We start from the raw sequence: 19,874 nt of genomic DNA on the forward strand, positions 1-19,874 counted from the left end.
GGGGAGTGCTTAGCATCTGTCGTTCTATATTTTAGTACGCCAGTACCGCAGCGAACCACACCGAGCCGATGGACCGGTGTTAGACGTGTGCAGACACGCGAGCCTGGCATACGTACGGCGTACCGCTTTGGCACGTCGCCCACATCGGCTCCTCCATTTCCGTTTGTGGCGGCCGTATAGGTGGAATCGCTAGATATCTGTCACCCCAAACCCGGCCCGGTTCGGATGGATTAGCTTTGAAATAACGCGCTGTTGAACAGCACGATTAACAACGAAAACCGATTTCAAAGGCAGCCAGTGCCTGCCGGCTGTGTCGTCTGTTTTGCGTGCAGATACGTACGGCCTGCCGGGCGCATACTCGGCACATATTAATAAGACGTATCGGAGACAGGTGTCACACCGGGGTCAGCCGGATCGCGGGCCACATTCTCCACTCCACGGGTGGAGTGTGCGATGGAGAAAAGTGCCCGACGCTGGTCGCGCTATGCTCGTACGTTACCCGCCTTTCGCACATCGGTGCCCTGATGTCCCCGATCCGGCCGTACACTGGCCCCGGCCAACTGGGCTAATTTAAGAACCCTTAGAAACGGTGAATAACGGGCAACGAATTTTCTTCATCAAAAAATAAAATTTCGAAGCTCGCCTACGCTGCTTCGCCATCGTGATTGCTAGTTGAAGCAAATACAGGCACACACACACACACACACGCACACACACATACACACTTACAAATACACCAAAGAGGGAAGATACCAACGGTGCGTCGATCGAGCCAGAAGCTCGTGGCAGCATTTTAAGAAAACCGCCTGAAGGTAGGCAAGCTGCAGTGATTTTGGGGAAAACGCTACACCTTGCAATGCACAGTAAATTGTGCGTCACTAATTGTATGTAGCGGTACCTCGGGGTTACGGGAGCTACATGAACAATGCAATTAATTTAATTGGCTCCATTTTCATGGGTGGCAATTCGTACATTGGCGCTTCACGATCGACGCCACACCTGTTCGCGTCGTCCTCCATAGAACTAGGTCAAGGTCACAGACGAACACTTATGGTGGTGAATTTCCGTGATAAGCGTCCAGCTTCGTTTTCCCAGTTCATTCATAGGGATATCAAGTGATAATAAAATTCAAATTTTAGTAAATAGGTTGTGAAATGAACGATGAAATATGTATGAATTGTGATAACAGATGTGTAGACCTGTATGTACTCGCAAACAGCAGAACAATAGATCACCGAACAATAAATCACGTTTAGCTCTTAATTCTTGATTTCTAACCGTGATTGTTGCCACCGACTCATTCCTTAAAGCTGTATCACCTATTTACATCAATCAGCAAGTTGATGAACACATTGCGCTCCTGCCACATATACGTTTGTCAAGCAAACCGCTTCGGCGGTGTCGAAATGGCTATTATATTCATTCTTATGATGCGAAAATGGAACGCATTATATCCGTTATATTTAGAACAAAAATTTTATTTTTCTCCGGCAAAACAAGTTTGTCGCCGGGATCGTGTGGCGTCGCGTCAAGACTGGGATTCTAAATCTTTCACGCATGACCCCATGCCCGGTGTGCCCGGGACTAACGAACTGGCGCAATACTTGCGTTACTTGTGAATCTGTGGCATAAAATTAATGTGATTTGGTTGGCCCATTCGATCCAAACGCCGCCTCCACACGAAACAAACGTTGTGGTGCTGTTGGACGAAGCAGCGTCCTTATGGACGGGCAGAATCAGTTCGTACTTGTGTGTGTGCGTGTGTCTCGGTAAATGTGCGATGCGTAATTGGTACGAGTTGTTGATGACATTTTTACCTTCATTCATTAGAGTTTAGATGTGCGCGCCCTGCTAGATGGCAGCCAGGGTAGTCGTTTTTAAATTTTCCGACGAAGGTAAGATCTATCCTAATTTTAATACGTGATTTTGTTCCAAACATTCACATTTCCACCGACATGGGGATTGATGTTAGTCCACCAAATTGTTTAGAATTGGGTTGGATTTGATGAAAACAAAACCCCATCTAAGCAATGTCCAAGTGCATCCTATCAGCTAGCAGTCGATTATCATTCCGTAAACATCGCAACCCTATGCTACACCCAACCGCTCGTCCAACAGGGCAAACAATTTACAAGGACATGTGGTCCGAATGCCAGAATTTTCTTCGCTCATTGAAACCCTGGCAAAATGCGCAAAATTTGCTGGCCCCAAATGTGACCACCTGTGCGCACGCGAGGGCAAGATGAACAACAGTCGCGATCCGATCACGTTCCCGGTACATACCCAGCTAGCTAGCAGCTAAGAACGGGAGCCGTCAGCGGCCGTACCTTCCGTTCATCAACCTGTATGTTTTTTTCTTCTTCAAACGGCAACAGCAACAGAGTGAAACAAAATGGCACCGTTGGGTGATAGCTCATTTAGTCCGTTCAACGGATGAAAGGCCAAGAATGGGACAATCGGAAAACGCGGGCATTAGCATGGCAGGCGGACAGAGAGCAAAACAAGCAATTAAGCAAGCATACCGTGCCGACTTGCGATTAATTATTCATAGAGCCGGATTGGACGTGGTGTGCAATCTTTCGTCAGACCGGTCGATTTGAAGATATTGCTGAACAGGACAGATGAGTATTATGGGGAATACGGCGAAGAACAAATTGTCGACAAATATTTCACCCATTTATTACAGTGTATTTATATGGGATCGGACTTGTTTAGATATTTGTTTCCATGAAACAAATTTCGAATAAAGTTTTTCCTTCCAAATTTAATGATGGCATGGCTCTTGGTGTAGTTGCTAAGGGGCACTGTATTCGATAAGTTTCATTAGTTTTCAACTAAACAATAACAGCACCTCGGTCGAGCCTTCCTGTTTACGATATCGCCGCTCCGCAAAGCTGATTCGTTAAGCTTCTTTTAGTTAAAATAATGTTGTATGATAAACTTTACAGTAGCTGGCGATCAACTTCGGACATTTATTTTCTGTAAGGTTTTCACATTTCGCCCATGTTTCATCGCTTCTCAAAAACCACTATAAAAATCTTTTACGGGTGTTTTTCCTACCTTTTGGAAAGAACACTACTATGAAATCGAGTGTCTGTGAATGAACGACAGCTACTGTGCATAAATTGGAGCATTTCTTGAAGCAAATTCACCCATTCATAACTATTCATATGAATTGTTTATAATACCTAATTCGGTATACTAAAATGTGTAGTAGTCAAAATGCAGAAAAAAAACTATTTATCCAAAGTCCCAATTTTAAAATTATTCGTATATAACTTTGGGAATTATAAATAGAACAAATCTGTTATAGCATTCGCGGTAATGACTAGCACACAAACAAACTGCAAAAGCAAAGCCATTTTCAGTGGAGTGTCTTGCATTTTTTTTTAATTGCAAATTATGCAAGTTATGAGAAGCGAAACTTCGTTTACGACGCCATGGATTTGCTTTTACGATTCCTGCTTGACGACCGACGTGTAAGGAATGTTTTGAAATGATTAAATTTCATCCAAAATCAAACCACCCGTTTCCTTACGCGCCACCACCACATGCTGCTGCCCGTCACGGCACACGTAAGCATTTCGCAGGAACGGCGGGGTTTCACGGTCTCGGAAAATTCTTCATTTCCCTTCGGTTCGTTTGAGCGGAAAAGAAATGTCCATTCGTAACGGTTCGTTTTTCATCGCGTCTAAAACCGGAGGACCCCAAACGTTGACCGACGGCTAAATTGGACCATGTTCGCATTTCACTCACTTGCTGGAGGAATCGGCCACGCTTAGGTAGCACAAATGAACCACCAAAAACAGCCGAAGCAGCCGCCGCTGTAGATCTTTTCCCTTGCGAAGCTGTTGGATACAGGCAGAAAATGGTGGACACGACACGGAGTTGTTGTACAAGTATCAACACGATTTATAACGCTGCGTAGTATGATGAAATTATATTTAATTAACAGAAATTTACTTTTGGTTAGATTTCTAATGGGAACTAGTGTAAACTATTACCGGACTAGATCGTGGACAATAGAAACAAATAATATAATAATAAAAGCACCATAAAACTGTTAGACATTTATAGAATTGTAATGTTTGAAAAAGTATTAAAGAATGTTTTTTCTTTATTGCACTGACTCAAATATAGCAATAATCCATTTACCAAATTGTTGCGTATCCTTGAAGCACACGATCACACGTATTGGGGCAAATATTGTACAAACTGTTTTCAGCAGTGGCTGGAATAGTTTGACACCTTCTGCGGGTACCAAGAGCACAGGCGAATCAATTGCAGTCAATTGCACACATGCACGCTCACAAACACGTTATTCATACACGATAAGAACTGACACGCTACTAGCTTGACCACAAGGCAGAAAAACACCCGTGCGTACCGGTTTCTGGCTGTGTGACTTTTCCTCCGAAGCGTCCAAACAGAAGTGTGGTCGATGGTTTTGCTCCGATCAAGAGCGGCGTATCGCGGCAACAACAACACGCTGCTGCTGCTGCTGGACGGTGCTCTGATCGCTATTGTTTGGCAGGGGTGGGATGCGGCGAAAACAGAAGACCCGCAGTGTTCGGGTTGCTGCTCGCGGGGGAAATTTACATGCGGTCGAAATAGTTGCCCCGACCGGTCGACGATCGTGACCATTCGTAGGGTGGAAAAATAAACGTACCGTTCATCGCACGACACACACATACATACGTTCGCTGCGCTCGTTCGTTCGTTTGGTGTTAGTTTGGCCACTTCGGGTATGTTCGGGTGCCGGCTGAAGAGGACACCATTTCCACGCCAGCGCTTACTCTTTGCGGCCACCGTACGAATACCCTTCGAACGGTCAAAACATATCCACCGGAGAGCGCGCGTGCCCGGTAGCGATCAAGCTATTGGCGATCGCCAATGGGATGTGTGGACATGAGCACATCAAAGCCACCCTCGTATGTAAAAGTGTAGGAGTCCGTTCCACAGTGACACGGAGCTCCATTGCATGGAAGACGGGCAGGCATGTTGTCGGTAAACGAAGGTACACGGTGGGAAAAGTGTATTAGTCCACGCGGATTATTAGTCGACGCGTTTGCTTTAAGCAACCGATCGTTGTGCGAGGATTTTCGCCAACATTACTAGGTCATTCAATTAAAAGGAAGCTCAAAAAAGTAAAGTTTTGCAAAACGATCTTGCTGGTATGCGAAACCTTGAACCGAATATTCAAGGGAAGTTTGCCGAGAGCCGTTAGCATGTGAAATAATAAACTTTGTAACCTCTCAGACCAAACAACGACTTGCGTTCAGGTTCATTTGGTTGTTGTTGGACCAGTGTTGCAGGGCTATGTAGAACTGTCTAGATGCACTAAGTTTGGGATTAGTTTAAGGAAGGAAGTATAAAAATATGTTCAATATATAACTTGACTTGAAAATACGGCATTGCCGTCATAATGGAATTTAAATAAAAAAAATATAACTTGACTCACATTTATGATATGAAAATATCTTTCATTGCAAAAAAAAATATATTTATTTAATTTAAATTATGACGGCAATGCCGTATTTTCCAAAAAAAATTATATTTAGGGAATATTCTGACTGAAGTGAGAAGAGGTTCTGAGCGGTTACAATGTAAGGGGTTGTGAAGTAAAATTATTCACATTTCTATTGCTTGTGGAACACAAACCCACGATCGTGCTTTATGTTGAGCGTGCAAAAAGAAAAAAAAAACATAGCAAAATATGCACCTCAAATTCCATATTGTTTTGCCAGGCTTTGTGTGTTTTGCAGTTAAATCAATAAACGACTTTTCTAGCGACGTTCGTTGATGGAGGCGCATGGTGTTTGAACACCATGGGGGAAAACATTCGCACAGATGAGATTGTAACGTTAGTTGTTGATGAAAAATATTTGTTATAAGAAGTTGGAAAAAATGCAGGTGTTTCTATTGTGTTATTACGTAAAGTCACAAAGAGCGGGTCTTGATCTGCTACGGGTTGTAGTAGGTGAAAAGATTAAGCGCTACGTAATAATGCAATGCCTGCAGTTGCTTTGCTAGATGCAGGCGTTAACACCATAGAAGAATTGGTTACAGATATGTGAAAAAAGATTACCACAGGTAATTTACCACGAATCTGAAGCTGACAGGGTTGAAAGTTTGTACTAATTGTTCAGCTGTACGCGCTTGTCTAAAGCCAAGCCGCAGTATGATTAACAGTATCTTCGAATCTCAGGCATGACGTAGTCGGACTAGCGCTAACAAATTCGAGGATTAGGTTCGGTTAACACGTTGCCAACGTTTAACACCGTTGCCCCGAAGTGGATGCGTGCAGTTTAAACGCTGTCCTGTCTGCGGTCAACTCGCAACGGGTGCGTTAGCGCTGTTCTTTTTGACACACCGACAGCCTAACTGCAATTCGGCGTTTCTTCTATTCGGCCGGCCGAGCTCGTTTTTTGAGGAAGTCCACGCCCAGCAGTACATTAATTACGAGAGGCGAAGCATAGTTGGCGCATTTTCGTTCCCGTCTGGTGGCAGCACGCCCGAAAGAAACAGGCACTCTGCACTAATTGTCGCAACGTATGCGCGATGTATGTGCGATGTCGTTACGATCGCGTTCCGTGCAGCCCCATTCGCTGTCCCATCTGGTGGGAAGAATTAACTTGTACGCGTAAATTATGTTGTTCAACCCGTGGCAAGCGTGGAAGGTACGTCGGCTATTAAGAATCACCTCACCGGTGGAGCAGATCGTTAAAATTCGGCTCGTCAGTTTAAATTGTTCACTTTAAGACCGCAACAACGTTGATGCGGTACGTACTTCCGTCGCATTCAAAAGCCCAAGAGCCATAAAGATTTATGTTCTTCATGCAGACAGGTCTCACGTCAATTTTTCAGCTCATTGCTTATTTAAATGTTGGGTAAAGTATAACATACTAATCTTTCTGTTTCATTTTACTCCTAAAAATACCCATAACCACAATTATTATGAACCTATTCGAGATCAACTCAATAGAAATATTACAGTGACAGCCAAGAATTTTCTCAACCATAATCGTAGAACACCTACCTGCTCGTGCCTACTTGCCGACTTGCTATACTGCAGACTTGCAAGGGTAGAGATAGTAGCTGAGATCGAAGCAATTGAATGCCATTGATCATTTTCTTTCGAGAATAGCTGCGCTGTGTGCATGTGCCGTGTAGCTAAAATGCCGAGATTAGCGTGCAGCATTCGTTTATGATTAGCCAAACATATTCTCTATACACCTTACAAATCTAGCAGCATATAGGGCAGCAACATAGTGGCAAATGCGGCCGAGCAGCAGGGGAACAAGTTCACAATCTTTTATGAAACAGAGAAGCGTTCGTGCAAAGGTGCGTGCAGTCGTGTGTAAACTAACCTACGCAAACGGATGATGATGATCGTTGATCGTCCTATGACTGACGATCAACATGATGGGGGGGAGGGGGTACATTGTGATGGAGTGGCGTCACATCACTAACGGACGAGTAGATCATTCAGATGAGTTTTTGCGTGGATTTTGGTTTCCGACGGACAAGCAAAATGAATTGCGACCGTCACATGGATTGGACAGAAATGCAAATAAACAAACAAACAAAACACATCACGTTTCCTTATTGAGTGAAACAAGGGGAAGATAGATGATTAGGTAGCTCGTTTTTTTTTTGCTTGTATGGCTATGCACAAGACTGGACTCATATTTTTCATGCTAATTGAGTGCCGAATTAGTTTACGAACACGGAGTAACTACAATAGACAAACTATAACTTGTTAAATTAGCAAAGCATTCAAAATTGTGGTTCCAAATATTACAGTGGCTAGGCTGGGCTGTTCTAGGATCGGTGCAACTAAAGCAGCAGCGGGAAATGGTGGAAACATGTTGCGCGAAACATCGTTTCATCCTCAAGCGGATGCAACATCAATGAAAAGAGACACTTGCCACTTGTCGGCCGTCTGATACGACAAGCTGGCGGTTTACAGGTTGCAAGATGCGGGCATTTCCACGCGAAAGAAATGCTATTTTTGACACTACGGTCAATGAGGGAGGGAGTGGGTGGTCCCTGTCCACAGTGGATGGGCATGCAAATTTGTAGAAGAATGGCACACCAACTGGTGCCATCATCAGCCGTCCCGAAATGGGGGTGGCGAGCGGGTGGCGCATGTTATTGGAGGGATATATGTAAAAAAAAAAAATTATACATTTCATGATTTATTTTCATTCAGAAGATATTTCTTCTTGACGCACGCGAATCACGACGCGCGAGCCGGGCCTAGTAGTGGCCAAATTGTTAGCGTTGCGACGCAAATGGTACAAGCGCAAAGTATGGGCAGTGTGTTTGCTTGACGAAGGCGAGTGTCACATGGCGTTGGGAATCGTAGTCACCGCTTTGTGCTGGGCGAAAGTGAAATTCCAATGGAAGGGATGATTTGGTCGCGTATGCTTTACGCGCCGGCTCGGCTCATTCATGTGATGAGCGAACGTTTTCAACAAAATGTTTGTTCAGGTGGATAATTTTTACATGTTACAAGCATAAAGTCAAACACATTAACTGTTGCATGTTATGTTTGGAGGGTGTTTGCTTAGCGGTATCAAATTGCATGCAATTGTCAAACAGTGGCAGCGATTAGCATTGGCTGGCAAAGCAAAGCGTTACGCTGCAATGAAATGTTTCTTTCCAGTTCAGTGTTTTCCACGTGTAAACAACAGCGTGACCAAACCTTGGTATTCCACCAGAGAAACAATAAGGAATAGTGTACGTGTGTTTGCGTGTTGCGTCATTTAATGTTTTGTTTTGAATTTTAATTTATTTAAATCCACCGTCTACATCAAGGAGTACAACAAACAGTTGCAAGAGTTTTCGTATCTTTGCATGTGCATGTATGGGATATAAATTCCATCGAAAAGGGTTGTTTTCCGTGGGTTCATTCAACACACAAAAGTACTACACACTTCATGAGACGCAAAAAAACAAAGCTCAAACTGAAGCTGGCCCATGAACGTAACATGTAAAATGATTTTTTTTGGTATGGTTTTGTTGTACTTTTGCACTTTGCACACTTTTCTGTTTCATAAAACGATGTATAACCACACGTAGATAAGCGTCGCAAGAAAAACGATAACTTTGCAATAGGAAATATACTGTTGAAAAAACCTTTCCAAACCCCAGAAAATAAACACGGATCGACAAATATGGATAACCGCAAGGCTGAAACGCACACAAACATATTGTAAAACCCCTAAACCCCACCAAGCAGATAGTAACAGTTCAATAAATATGACTGGTAATCATTTGTAGCGTTGTTGTGACTACGGCAGATGCCTTGAATAAAGAGATAGCGGTCGGTAATAAAAGGTAATGGAAATAAGGGGGATGGCTCAATCTACCTTGATTGTGAACGTTCCGTTCGGGATGTGTTGACCGCCAAATTTAATGTCCAGATCGTAGTCTCCCGGATCCTTCAGCACGTAGAAAATGTCGAAGAACCCATCCTTCTCGATGATATCGATATCTACGTCACTGTTATGGGAAGGAAAGGAAGTTTACTTAGCAAAGGTGCAGTTGACGTGGAACGTTTGTTTAATTTGAAATAGCAAAGCGCAACTCACCTCGCTTCCGAGTGTGATACAATTTTACACGTTACTGCGCCTGTTCCTGCCTCCCTGGCATCGACGGCAAAGTGATTCTTTTTGCCGTACTCTTGGTTGACTGGAACGGCTTGTACCATTTTGCACTTATCAGCCTGTGGGATGAAAAGCAGATTGTTTAATAAACCTTTCCACAGAGTACGACAAGCCTTCCAAACTCACCTCTCCCGTAGGTATGGCTTGCAGTAAGAAGGGCGAACCTAGTACGTCCTTTCCACCGCACTTAATACTGACATTGTACGGGCCACATTCATCCGGTACGAACGAAACGGCATAGGTTCCATCGGGTTCCTGTTCCATTTTCGGTACCAGCGGTTTCCCATCCGGTCCCTTGATACTGACGTTGATGTCCTCCTTCGCTTTGGTCTTGGGAGCATCGATCTGGAACTTGGCCGGCAATGAGGCGGGCAACGATTTCTTTGTCGTCGCATCACCATACACCTTGACGGGAACATCATTCGGTGCCGGTGAAACGGTCATCACGAACGGGCTGCAGCTCACATCCTGGTCCGCGAAACGTACGTTCGCCGTAATAACCGAACCTTCCTTTGGCGGCACGTACGTCACGCCGTACACACCGTCACCCTTATCCTGCACCTGTGCTGTGATTGGTTTGCCCTCGGATGAGCTAAGCTTTACCGCGATTTTTCCCGGACCCGCGTCACCGCAATCGATGAAAAACTGTGCCGGTACTCCATCGCACACCTGTCCATGCTCGATACCGGGACCGTACACCTTCACCTTCTCCGGGCGGGTCGATTCGTTTACCACGACCCTGAACGGTGATCCGGGGATGTGCTTGTCCGCAAAGCGAATGGTGATGTCGTACTCGCCCGGTTCCGTCGGCAAATATTCAACATCGCACGAACCATCGCGATTATCGGTGCAGCTCATTTTGGCTTCGGACGGGCCCTCGATCGCCAGCGACAGTCCACCGGCACCGGCACCGCGTGTTTCCACCGTAAACGTGGCCATTTTGTCGGTTAGTGCACCTTCCAGCCCTGGTCCGTATGCACGACAACGGCTCGGATCACAACCGGACTTAACATTCACCACGAACGGCGATCCTGGTACGGGAACGTTATCATACAGCAGCTCAATCGTGTGCCGACCTGCCTCGAATGGTGTGTACATGATGCGGAACACATCGTCGGCTGAGTCACTAGGTACCAGCTTGCTGGGTATTTCGTTGCCCCTCGGGTCAAAGATATTGCATGACAGCTTGGATCGGTCTACATCATCGCCTACTTTGCTCATATCCACCAGGAAATCCGTAGGAGCGTTCATCACCACACCTAAAAGTATACAATGTGGGCTATATTTTAGTACAGTTGCACATGCAACATGGTAACACACATCACACGAACACTTTAACAAACGAGAAAAAAAATACAAAGCGTCATATAAGTAAGTACAGTGGTAGAAAAACACATACAGCATATACCAAACATGCAATCAAACAGCAACAAACAGTACATTGGAAACGCAGCTTCTTCATGCGCCTGCGTATTGAACAGCATATTCGATCCGGTGTAGACCAAACAAGGTTAATCGAACAACGATCAGCGAAAGCCAGCAAACTGAGTGCATGCGCACAATACCGTGTGGCTGAATGCCCATCCCGGAGACGCGTATCTTGTTTAGATTCGGTTCCGGCACAATGATGGCCTGGTATGGCGAACCGGCGATATGGTCATCGTTGAACGTGATGTTTATCGTATAGTCACCGATCTCCGTCGGTAGGTAGGCCACATTGCACGTACCGTCGCCGTTATCGCGGCAGTTGATTGCCGCCTCACAGGGACCCTCGACCGTTACGCCCAGCCCACCCTGACCAGCGCCGCGCGTATCGATCATAAACTCGGCCGGTCGATTAATGATTCCGCGCACCAGTCCCGGTCCGCTGGCCTGCACCTTTCGCGAATCCGACCCAACCAGACACTGCAAACGAAAGGGCTGCGGTGTAATGGGTGTGCCACCGAAACTCACGCTTAGCAAGTATTCGCCCAGCTGGGTTGGTGTAAAGTTCACCAGAAAACCTTCGGCTGTCGGTATCACGTGTGCCTTTACGCGATTCCCCGAGGGACTAGTGATGGTAACGGCCAGGTCCGCCTTCCCGATGCCATTCGTGATGACGCGGAACTGTTGCAGGCTGTTCAACGGTGCAGCTAACAATTGTTTTTAATCAATTTGGGAATGCTTGTTTCATCATGAGCTTTGCTAGATCATCTGCCCAGATCGTTCATGCGAATATACTTACTCGGCTCTAGTCCGTCCACCTTTATCTTTGACACATCTACTGGTGGCGAAACGGTGACTTTCGGTGACAGCGGCACTTTCAGTCCACCGTACAGTAAATTGGTGGAGTACGTGCCCGCTAGTGGTGGAATCACTTCCACAGCGTACGTGTTATCGTTGTTGTCGATGATGCGTACCGGTATCTTCTGTTTCGATTCTTCGTGCACTAGGTTCACCTCCAGCAGTCCATTGCCGGCAGCCCTTTATGGCATACCACCAGAAAAACGAGAGCAAAAGATCATTAATTATGGGACGCTTAAATAACAATGTGTGTTACTTCCGTTACCTGGCATCCACGTTGAAATGGGTGGCCGCATTCGGCTTCACACCTGGCTCCAACCACGGTCCGAAGAACTGCACCTTCGATGCGTCCAGTGGAGTGGAAACGTTCACACGGAATGGTGACTGCGGCACAGCAACGCCACCGTAGTTCACCTCTACCGTGACCCGCTCAGCTGTGGGGGCGGTGTACGAGATCTTCTTCGTCCCGCTCTCCGTTTGTGTGATCTTGTGCGTAATGGTGTTGGAGAAAACGTCGTTAATTTTCACCTCCAGCGGTGCCGAACCGGCTCGAGTCGCGTCCACGGTGAATTCAGTTGGTTTACCCACGGTCACACCTCCATTCTTTTCCACGCCCGGTCCGGTCACCTTTACCAGCTCCGGGTGGAAGTCGTCCGCTTTTGGGAGCACTTGGGCGATGTGCGGGCTCTTCGGGATGTCCTCGTTGCGGCACAATATATGCACGGCGTACTCGCCCGGTGCGGTCGGATGATACTTGACTAGCGCGGAACCGTCCCCATTATCGTGACATTCAATTTCGGCCTGCGAGGGCCCAGCGATGCTGAATCCAAGATTTCCAGTTTCACCGTTCGTCTCAACGACAAAACAGGCCGGTTGGCCAACCATGCCCGATTTCAGCCCAGGCCCATATGCCACAATCGAGGTGTGTTTCTGTGGGCCAACCGTTACCTCGAACGGAGACTTCGGGATCTCCTGACCGCCGTACAGTACCAGGATCTTGTAGCGGCCCTCCTTCAGTGGAATGTATTGTGCCTCATACGTGGTGGCATCGAGTTTACGGATGCTGTGCTCCGGTACGACTCCTCCCGGGCCAAATATCTTCACCTCTGGGATGCCTTCTCCGGCACCTTCGGTAAAGATGCGGAACGTGACATCGTCGTCGTTTACGCGAACACCGACCGGCTGCAGACCACGTCCGCTAGCTCGAACCTTCCGCGAATCACATACCGGAGCGACGCGCACTCCGTACGGGCTTCCGCGAATCTGCTGCCCGCAGAAGAACACGTTGACTGAATGCAGTCCGACCTGCTTTGCCGTGTACTCGCATCGCCACTGGTCCGTGCCGAGCTGGCGGAGCTTTGCCGCAACCGAGGTTTTGTGGTTTGCGGGATCGAGAATGATCACCTCGGGAGTACCCTTGCCGGCATCTTTCGTCGTGATGTCGAAGTACGTTTGCTTGCCAACCACAACACCGTCGGGCAGCAGACCGGGCCCACTCGCTGTCACCTTGGACGCATCGCCAGCTTGACTTTCCACTTGCACTTCGTAAGGACTCTTCGGGATGTCACGGCCGTTGAACTTCACGTACACCTTGTGCTGTCCCTCCAGCTTCGGGATGTACGATACCGAGTACGTCAGGTTCTTGTCGTTGTTGAAGCGGCAGTCCACCTTTTCCGGATTGCCGTTGGGATTGTGTACGGCCACATCAACGTTGCCCTTGCCAGCGGAGAACGTTTCGACGGTAAAGTTAGCGGGAGCTCCCACCGTTGGGCCAGTGGGTTCGATTCCTGGACCGTATGCGCGCACCCTGTAAGAAAGGGATGATAAGGTGGGACCCAAAAAAACAAGGGAGTTTTATTAGTGAGGAGTTGTGATTTGCGAAACGCTTGAAGTTAAAAATTACTTTATGTTTGTTTGTCGCACAAGTTTCCATATGTATTTACAAGAAAATCACACCGACACACACACAAACGAACACGCGTCAATAGAGGAAACAAAGAAGACGACTGCGCAAGGAAAGCTGTTTGGTGTAAGACATTTTTTGTGCCTAAAAGAAATTTAGTAAATGTTCCGATATGATGCTTTGTAATTCAAATCCAGCAATCTTCAACGTTCCTCGTCAAGCATAGTATAAACAAAGAAACGGAAGAAGCGATTTAACACTAGCAAACTGCGTAAGCGTGTATCATTCATTTGCTTACACGAATAACATATGGAATTGCAAAAGGTACGTTTTTAGTAACGCAATGAACCGAAAGAGTCATAATGAAAATTTTTGTGTTGCGCAGGGCGTTTGAAAGTGGCACATAAAGCTAGTATACAAACAGGCGCCTGGTGACTAGTGTGCACCCGAAGGATTGTTGAATAAGTGTGTTTGCTTTTTTCCTCACATCCAAATGTTACTTTTGACCAAAAAATTTAGATTCCGAAAGATGTAACGTGGCAGAACATACAAGTACTTAGCATCATGGACAACGAGCAGCGGTACAGATAGATGGTAACATCAACTAAAGTCAACAAAGTATCACTAGTCCTAGCTCTATATTCCTTTGCAGCAGCAACTTACCGCGGCGGTGGAACACTGCAATTGTAAAAGGTAAGTGTGCATAATACATCGGAATTGTATAGTCGAGTAAAGAAGAAGGGTAAAAAGAAAAAGAAGAAAAAGAGAAAACATAAAGAAAGATAGATACAACACGATTGTAGACGTAGAACCGCAACCAATCGAAATTGTTGGACTACGCGTGTAGCTAGCGTGTGTCTGATGGATGTCGATAGACTTGACTGAAAAATGAATGTTGAAAATGTCTACGCGGCTGATCGGATACGCGACAAAGGAAACAAGGGATAGGAGTGATGGAAAACAAAGGAAAGTCAGCAACAAGAGACACAAAACCTAGTTATCAGTGTACTACTAGTTACGTCCAAATGCATTCCATTCCAAATGAATAAAGGATTTTGATCGCAACGAGCGTAAGAGCAACTACGAAACTCTCTACACGAAAATTCTTTAGATAACTTTCGTGATTTTAACAAGTAGAATCATTCTGAAAGAGAATAACATTCCCGACGTTCCATTGCTGCCGTACCACAACCTACCTGCTGTGGTTAGTGCGGGGTCTAAGTGGAGCTCCTGGCTTCAGCTTCGCGTTCGGGTATTGGGACAGATAGGTCATCATAGACTGTTCGTCGATGTTGGGATTCACCATTTCCTCCGGTCGAATTAGTTGACGCACGTTCAGCCAGTCATCCGCCAGGCCCATCGCTTCGGCGGCATTCTGAACCGCGTCCTTCGGGTCCCACATCGGCCAATCTGGACAGAGGCCAGGAGCGACAGCGTCTACCAGGGCTCCGACAGCTTTACCATTGGTCCAGTCCGAAGTGAAATTGTTGATGGGTAGGTCCGGTACCAGCCGGTGTATCCAGTTCATTAGCCGTTGCTTCGGCGAGGCCCCATTTCCGTTGGCCAAGTTGTCTCCATTTTCGTCCCCTTCCCACATTGGTAGCGAGATGGAGTAATGCAGAATCAATGTCCAAATCAGGCCCATAATCAGCTTTAGCTTACAGTCCACAATGTCCGAAGAATCTGAAAGGTGATCGAGTTGAGAGAGTTGTTAGCAGACAATATAGACACTCAAACTATGGTCTATAGTTGAATTAGGGATAACTTGTCCTCAAAAAGGAATCTTCTTTCTGGGACCATGCTAAACAGAGCTTTTCTCACTAAGAAATCCTAGATTATTTAGTATTCAGCAGGTCATCCTTTACGATTTACTACTTGTAAAAATGGTTTAAATTAAATTTCTGTAAATATTTCTTATTGTAAACCGACCGGAATGCATTATTCTGTCTGATGGCAAGTTTAAACTTCTGTGGAGTCGCTAACTGTTGGCCATTTTTATAGACCTCTAGACAACTGCTGAGTAATGAACCGCTTGCTCTGTCTAAGACAGAGGACAGAGGTGTGAAGACCGCTACCAATACACCACTGAACCGTCGAATTCGGATAACAATATATCAAGAACAATGTCAGTGTGAATGGTCTGCAGGATACTGAGTAATTGGCCTCCAGCTCCAGGTTGTTTCAACCAATGCGACCTGCGAGCTGATAAGTTTGAAACCTCCGATCTAAGATGTCGGTGTATATGATATAATTTATGCGTGTTAAAATAGTCATAAAATATACTATTTTTAAGCAGTGTACTTAGTATGATTAGATGGGTACTTCATAGGGTACTTTTTTTCTAGCAGAGAATTTTGGTTCATCAAATTGACTTCGCTCTGTCCGTTTAATACTCAAGCGCCAAATAATTGAAGTTCAATGGTCCAAGAAGCTTGAGAAAAGTTGTACACTGAGATTAATAGCAATTTGGAATCGATACTGAGGTTAAATGAGTAAGCTAAACACGAGGCCAGTATATGTCAAACAATCGAGCATTGATCTGAAACCTTGAAGAATTTCAATTTTAATATCATACTTAAATATTTTATATTAATCAGTAACCAAATAAACCACTCGAGCAACGGCTTGAAGCAGCTAAGCTGGTGTACACTAGCCAACCATATGTGCTAAAAAAGTACATTGCAACAATTTTAAAAACCGCACGTACATAGTTTGTTTGATATACGAAGCAAGACGGCTAGCGAGAGGAAATAAACTTTTTGTTTTTAACAAAGGCGGTGCTAAATAGGCAGATAAAATGTTAAATTTTATTCTAAAAAATGCTAAAGCCGTTTCTGCACGATAAAGGTTTTAATTTTCAGTTAAGCTTGAACTCACTGAACTGATTATGTTACTTTTTTTTAGTAAAATAATGAGTAAGAATTTTTTATACGTTCAATTCCTGAACAAAAAACCATCATCAAACCACCGCCGATAGTGGACGCACAGGAAAGGACGTAAAAAAAAGTTTAAAACAATCGCAAAAGGCGCTTCAAGGCACCGTCCCATTGAAGTCAATGCTAACCACAACGAGTGGTGGCATTCGTCAACTGTCAAAAAAGGGGCTCAGCATAAAACGCACACATTATTATATCGGCAGCTGCGAGACCCATCGCGAATTTCGCCCATCGGTTAGCAGGCCTGAGGTTTTGGCTTGCGCTCTTTCGCTGGTTTTGCTGGTGCATTAATGGATGTGTAGCAGTTTGCGAGAGGCTCTCCACGAAAAAGCCCAACTCGTTACGGATGTCCGCCAGGGGAAAAAGGTAGCGGAAGGAATTACAGCCACCAGAAGGGTAGGGTGGGGGAAGTTGGCACGTGATGTGGAAGCACTGTGCACACGCATACACTGACCAGACAGTCAGAACCGCGCAGAAAAGGCAGTAATTTTCCTTGGAAGCCTGTTTTGCCTATATTTAGCATTTGAGTCATCAAGTCAGGGTTGCCTCTTGGGCCAGCTTTGGTCACCGAGCAGCGGCTGGACGGTTGTCGGCTGGCAGGAATGCTTACGGATAAAAAACTAACCACCAATCGTTTCGCGCACCACCACGCCGGTGTTATTATGCGTATGCTCGATCCGGCAGCACATGATGCATGGGCACGAGTCCGCCTTGCGCTGTGCCCAACTGGGGGGAAGTATAGGCACATAAACAATCGCAATCGTACCGAAAGCATCCCAACACATCGTTGGCGTCGTGGTTGGTGCGATCGAAAGGGAAAGCGATCGAGACTAGTCTGTGCGAGTGTGGCGGAACGTGCTTCTATATGCGTGCCTTGAGCAGCATTAACCCGTATATGTTTTGGTTTTATGGCTGTGGTTTGGTTCCAGTGTACTTGTTATTGCAAAATTTTAATTAGATATGAAATATATCGGTGACAATGGTGTGGTGGGATTATTCTATACTTTTACGCTTGTTATCCACGCGTCAGTCAGTCAGTGTATTAACAAAAAATGATTTGATAAGACGTTCCCACCCACAAAATGTTCAGTTAGTGCTACCAGAGTTAACGAATGGGTAAACCATTAGCAAAGGGGGAACCACGAAAGCATCGCAGCGAATGTTCCACAGTACCCTCGAACCACGGGTGTTGAACGTGTTTGGGATGTACATTTACGGTCTGCTGCACTGGCGGCGGTGCAAGAGATTTGCCGTTCTCACATTGTAGCCGCAACACTCTTATGGCCAGTGCACGGTCTCGCTCAGCAACCATGATGGTGCTGACGGACATGCACACTTTATATCATCTTCAATGTAGCAAAAAGGATGCAAATGTGCCGTGCCAGTTTCCTGTGTGAATCACTTTGCACACTCTGATTTCTGCCGTCAGATTTCTGACACGTTGTTCGTACGTGATCAGAACAAGCGAGGAACCTTTCCTTCGATTACGTCACCGGGCGCCGGCAAACGGTTCAAGATCAAGTGTAGCATAGCGCGCGCGTGTGGAGCGAAGTACATCCACAATGCCACGAGCCCCAGTCGAAGAAGCGAAGCAATGCCGCTAATCGCCAGGCCGGCATTTACACCGACCCCTTCCGCCGGGTCCAAAAAACCTGTTTGAGCGCATCGTTTGCGCTTCGATTGGACGCCGATTGGGCATGGGAGGGCTGCATCCAAATATGAACGATATATATATCCCATTCCCCTGCGAGCTGCCGATGACTAGACCATAAGCGGCAAGGCCAGCACAAACGATGGTCGCTGCCGATTCAGTTGTCGGACGCCCGGGTCGAGAATCCCGAAAAGGTAGAGAAGCTTTATTTTATTGGGTTAAGCTTACCGCGTTTTTGTGTGCGCCCCTGCGTCTGTCATTTCCGATTCAAAGTGTCTTCCCTTGTCCCATTCCGTTTTCACTCTCACCCTCACTCCCGTCACACCGTTTGATGGCGAGATCAATTCAATGGAAATTAGTGCAAGGTGGCTGGGACCATCCGGGGGGGGGTGTGTAGTGTCGTGAGGAATGTTGCGCATAAATTTCACGCGTATGCTCACAGACGCGACGAGGTGCCGCCAGCTTCATGACAGTTTTTGAGCCAAATCGGGACAAGCCGACCGGTTGACGTTATTTTTTTCGACGTTGCTCTGGAATGGTTTTACAACGCGGTTGTAGTGGACCAACACACCGATAAAGGTTTTCTTTTTGTGTGTGTGCATCGGTACAAACGTTGGGGAGAAAATATAGCACAACCACAACATTGTATGGGAGGGCACCCCCAGGGTGGGGTATTTTTACTTTCCTCCCGTTTCGATCGATTAATCAATCGATCAAATTCAAACTTTCGGGTGCGGGTTTTTTGTGAACGAATGCAATGGTGACTGCTTAATTTTACGCTCCACGCTGATAATGATTGACTGTCAATCATAATCGTCGTGCGCCGAACTCACACTGGTTGGGCTCGAGACCAGCAGTTGATTGTGCAGAATATTTATATTGCTTGTTTTGTGCCACCGCGACCAAGAAGAACCACACAACAAAAAATCACACCGTATCGCATCATGCAGCTGCTAATGGAGATGCTCGATGGCGTCAGCGGCAGCGCATTCGATTAATCGTCAACATGACGCCATCAACCAAATCCGTTCTGATGAGCCACCAGCGCGTCAAAGTTCGCAAAGTGACCTAATGTCTGCCGTCGTCCGAGCGCATCGCGACACCGCACTTTATCGCACACACCGACTTCGTTGTTGTCGCGCTGTGACCGACTCGGCAAGCACGAGTTTGACAATCTCAAACGAAAGGCGAAATCTGACGCTTTCTGGCAAACAGCTCGATCGATACGTGTCTCTCCACGCCCAGCAAAAAAAAAGCACTTGCACTTGTGGCGCTGAAGGACAAGAAAAGGTGCATTTAGTGGAATGCATCGGTTGCGCCGCACCCGTTAAGAGCGAAACGAGCAATTTATTCAAACAGCCCAGAGTCTTTGTGATGGTTGACGGCGTGCTAAAAGGTAAAGATTCATGCATGGTTTGACGTTATGT

The 19,874-nt window shown here is 46.1% G+C and overlaps 1 protein-coding gene across 4 annotated transcripts in view; it reads right to left on the reverse strand.

Moving 5' to 3' along the window:
* LOC128299112 (filamin-A) overlaps positions 1-19,874 on the reverse strand; it is a 44,632-nt gene that overhangs the window by 22,168 nt on the left and 2,590 nt on the right. Inside the window, exons 2-9 of one of the 4 annotated variants that reach the window (XM_053034978.1) lie at positions 15,057-15,543; positions 14,524-14,538; positions 12,223-13,764; positions 11,899-12,137; positions 11,240-11,806; positions 9,801-10,933; positions 9,600-9,733; positions 9,378-9,510 (exon numbers count right to left, since the gene is read on the reverse strand). In XM_053034978.1, the coding sequence (XP_052890938.1) occupies positions 9,378-9,510; positions 9,600-9,733; positions 9,801-10,933; positions 11,240-11,806; positions 11,899-12,137; positions 12,223-13,764; positions 14,524-14,538; positions 15,057-15,543 (4,250 nt within the window). Of the gene's footprint in view, positions 1-4,155; positions 4,186-9,377; positions 9,511-9,599; positions 9,734-9,800; positions 10,934-11,239; positions 11,807-11,898; positions 12,138-12,222; positions 13,765-14,523; positions 14,539-15,056; positions 15,544-19,874 lie in introns of those variants that run through there. The other 3 variants (XM_053034977.1, XM_053034979.1, XM_053034982.1) reach the window with 3 other exon arrangements.

This window comes from Anopheles moucheti, chromosome 2 (genome assembly GCF_943734755.1).
Source record: "Anopheles moucheti chromosome 2, idAnoMoucSN_F20_07, whole genome shotgun sequence".
Lineage (NCBI taxonomy): Eukaryota > Metazoa > Arthropoda > Insecta > Diptera > Culicidae > Anopheles > Anopheles moucheti.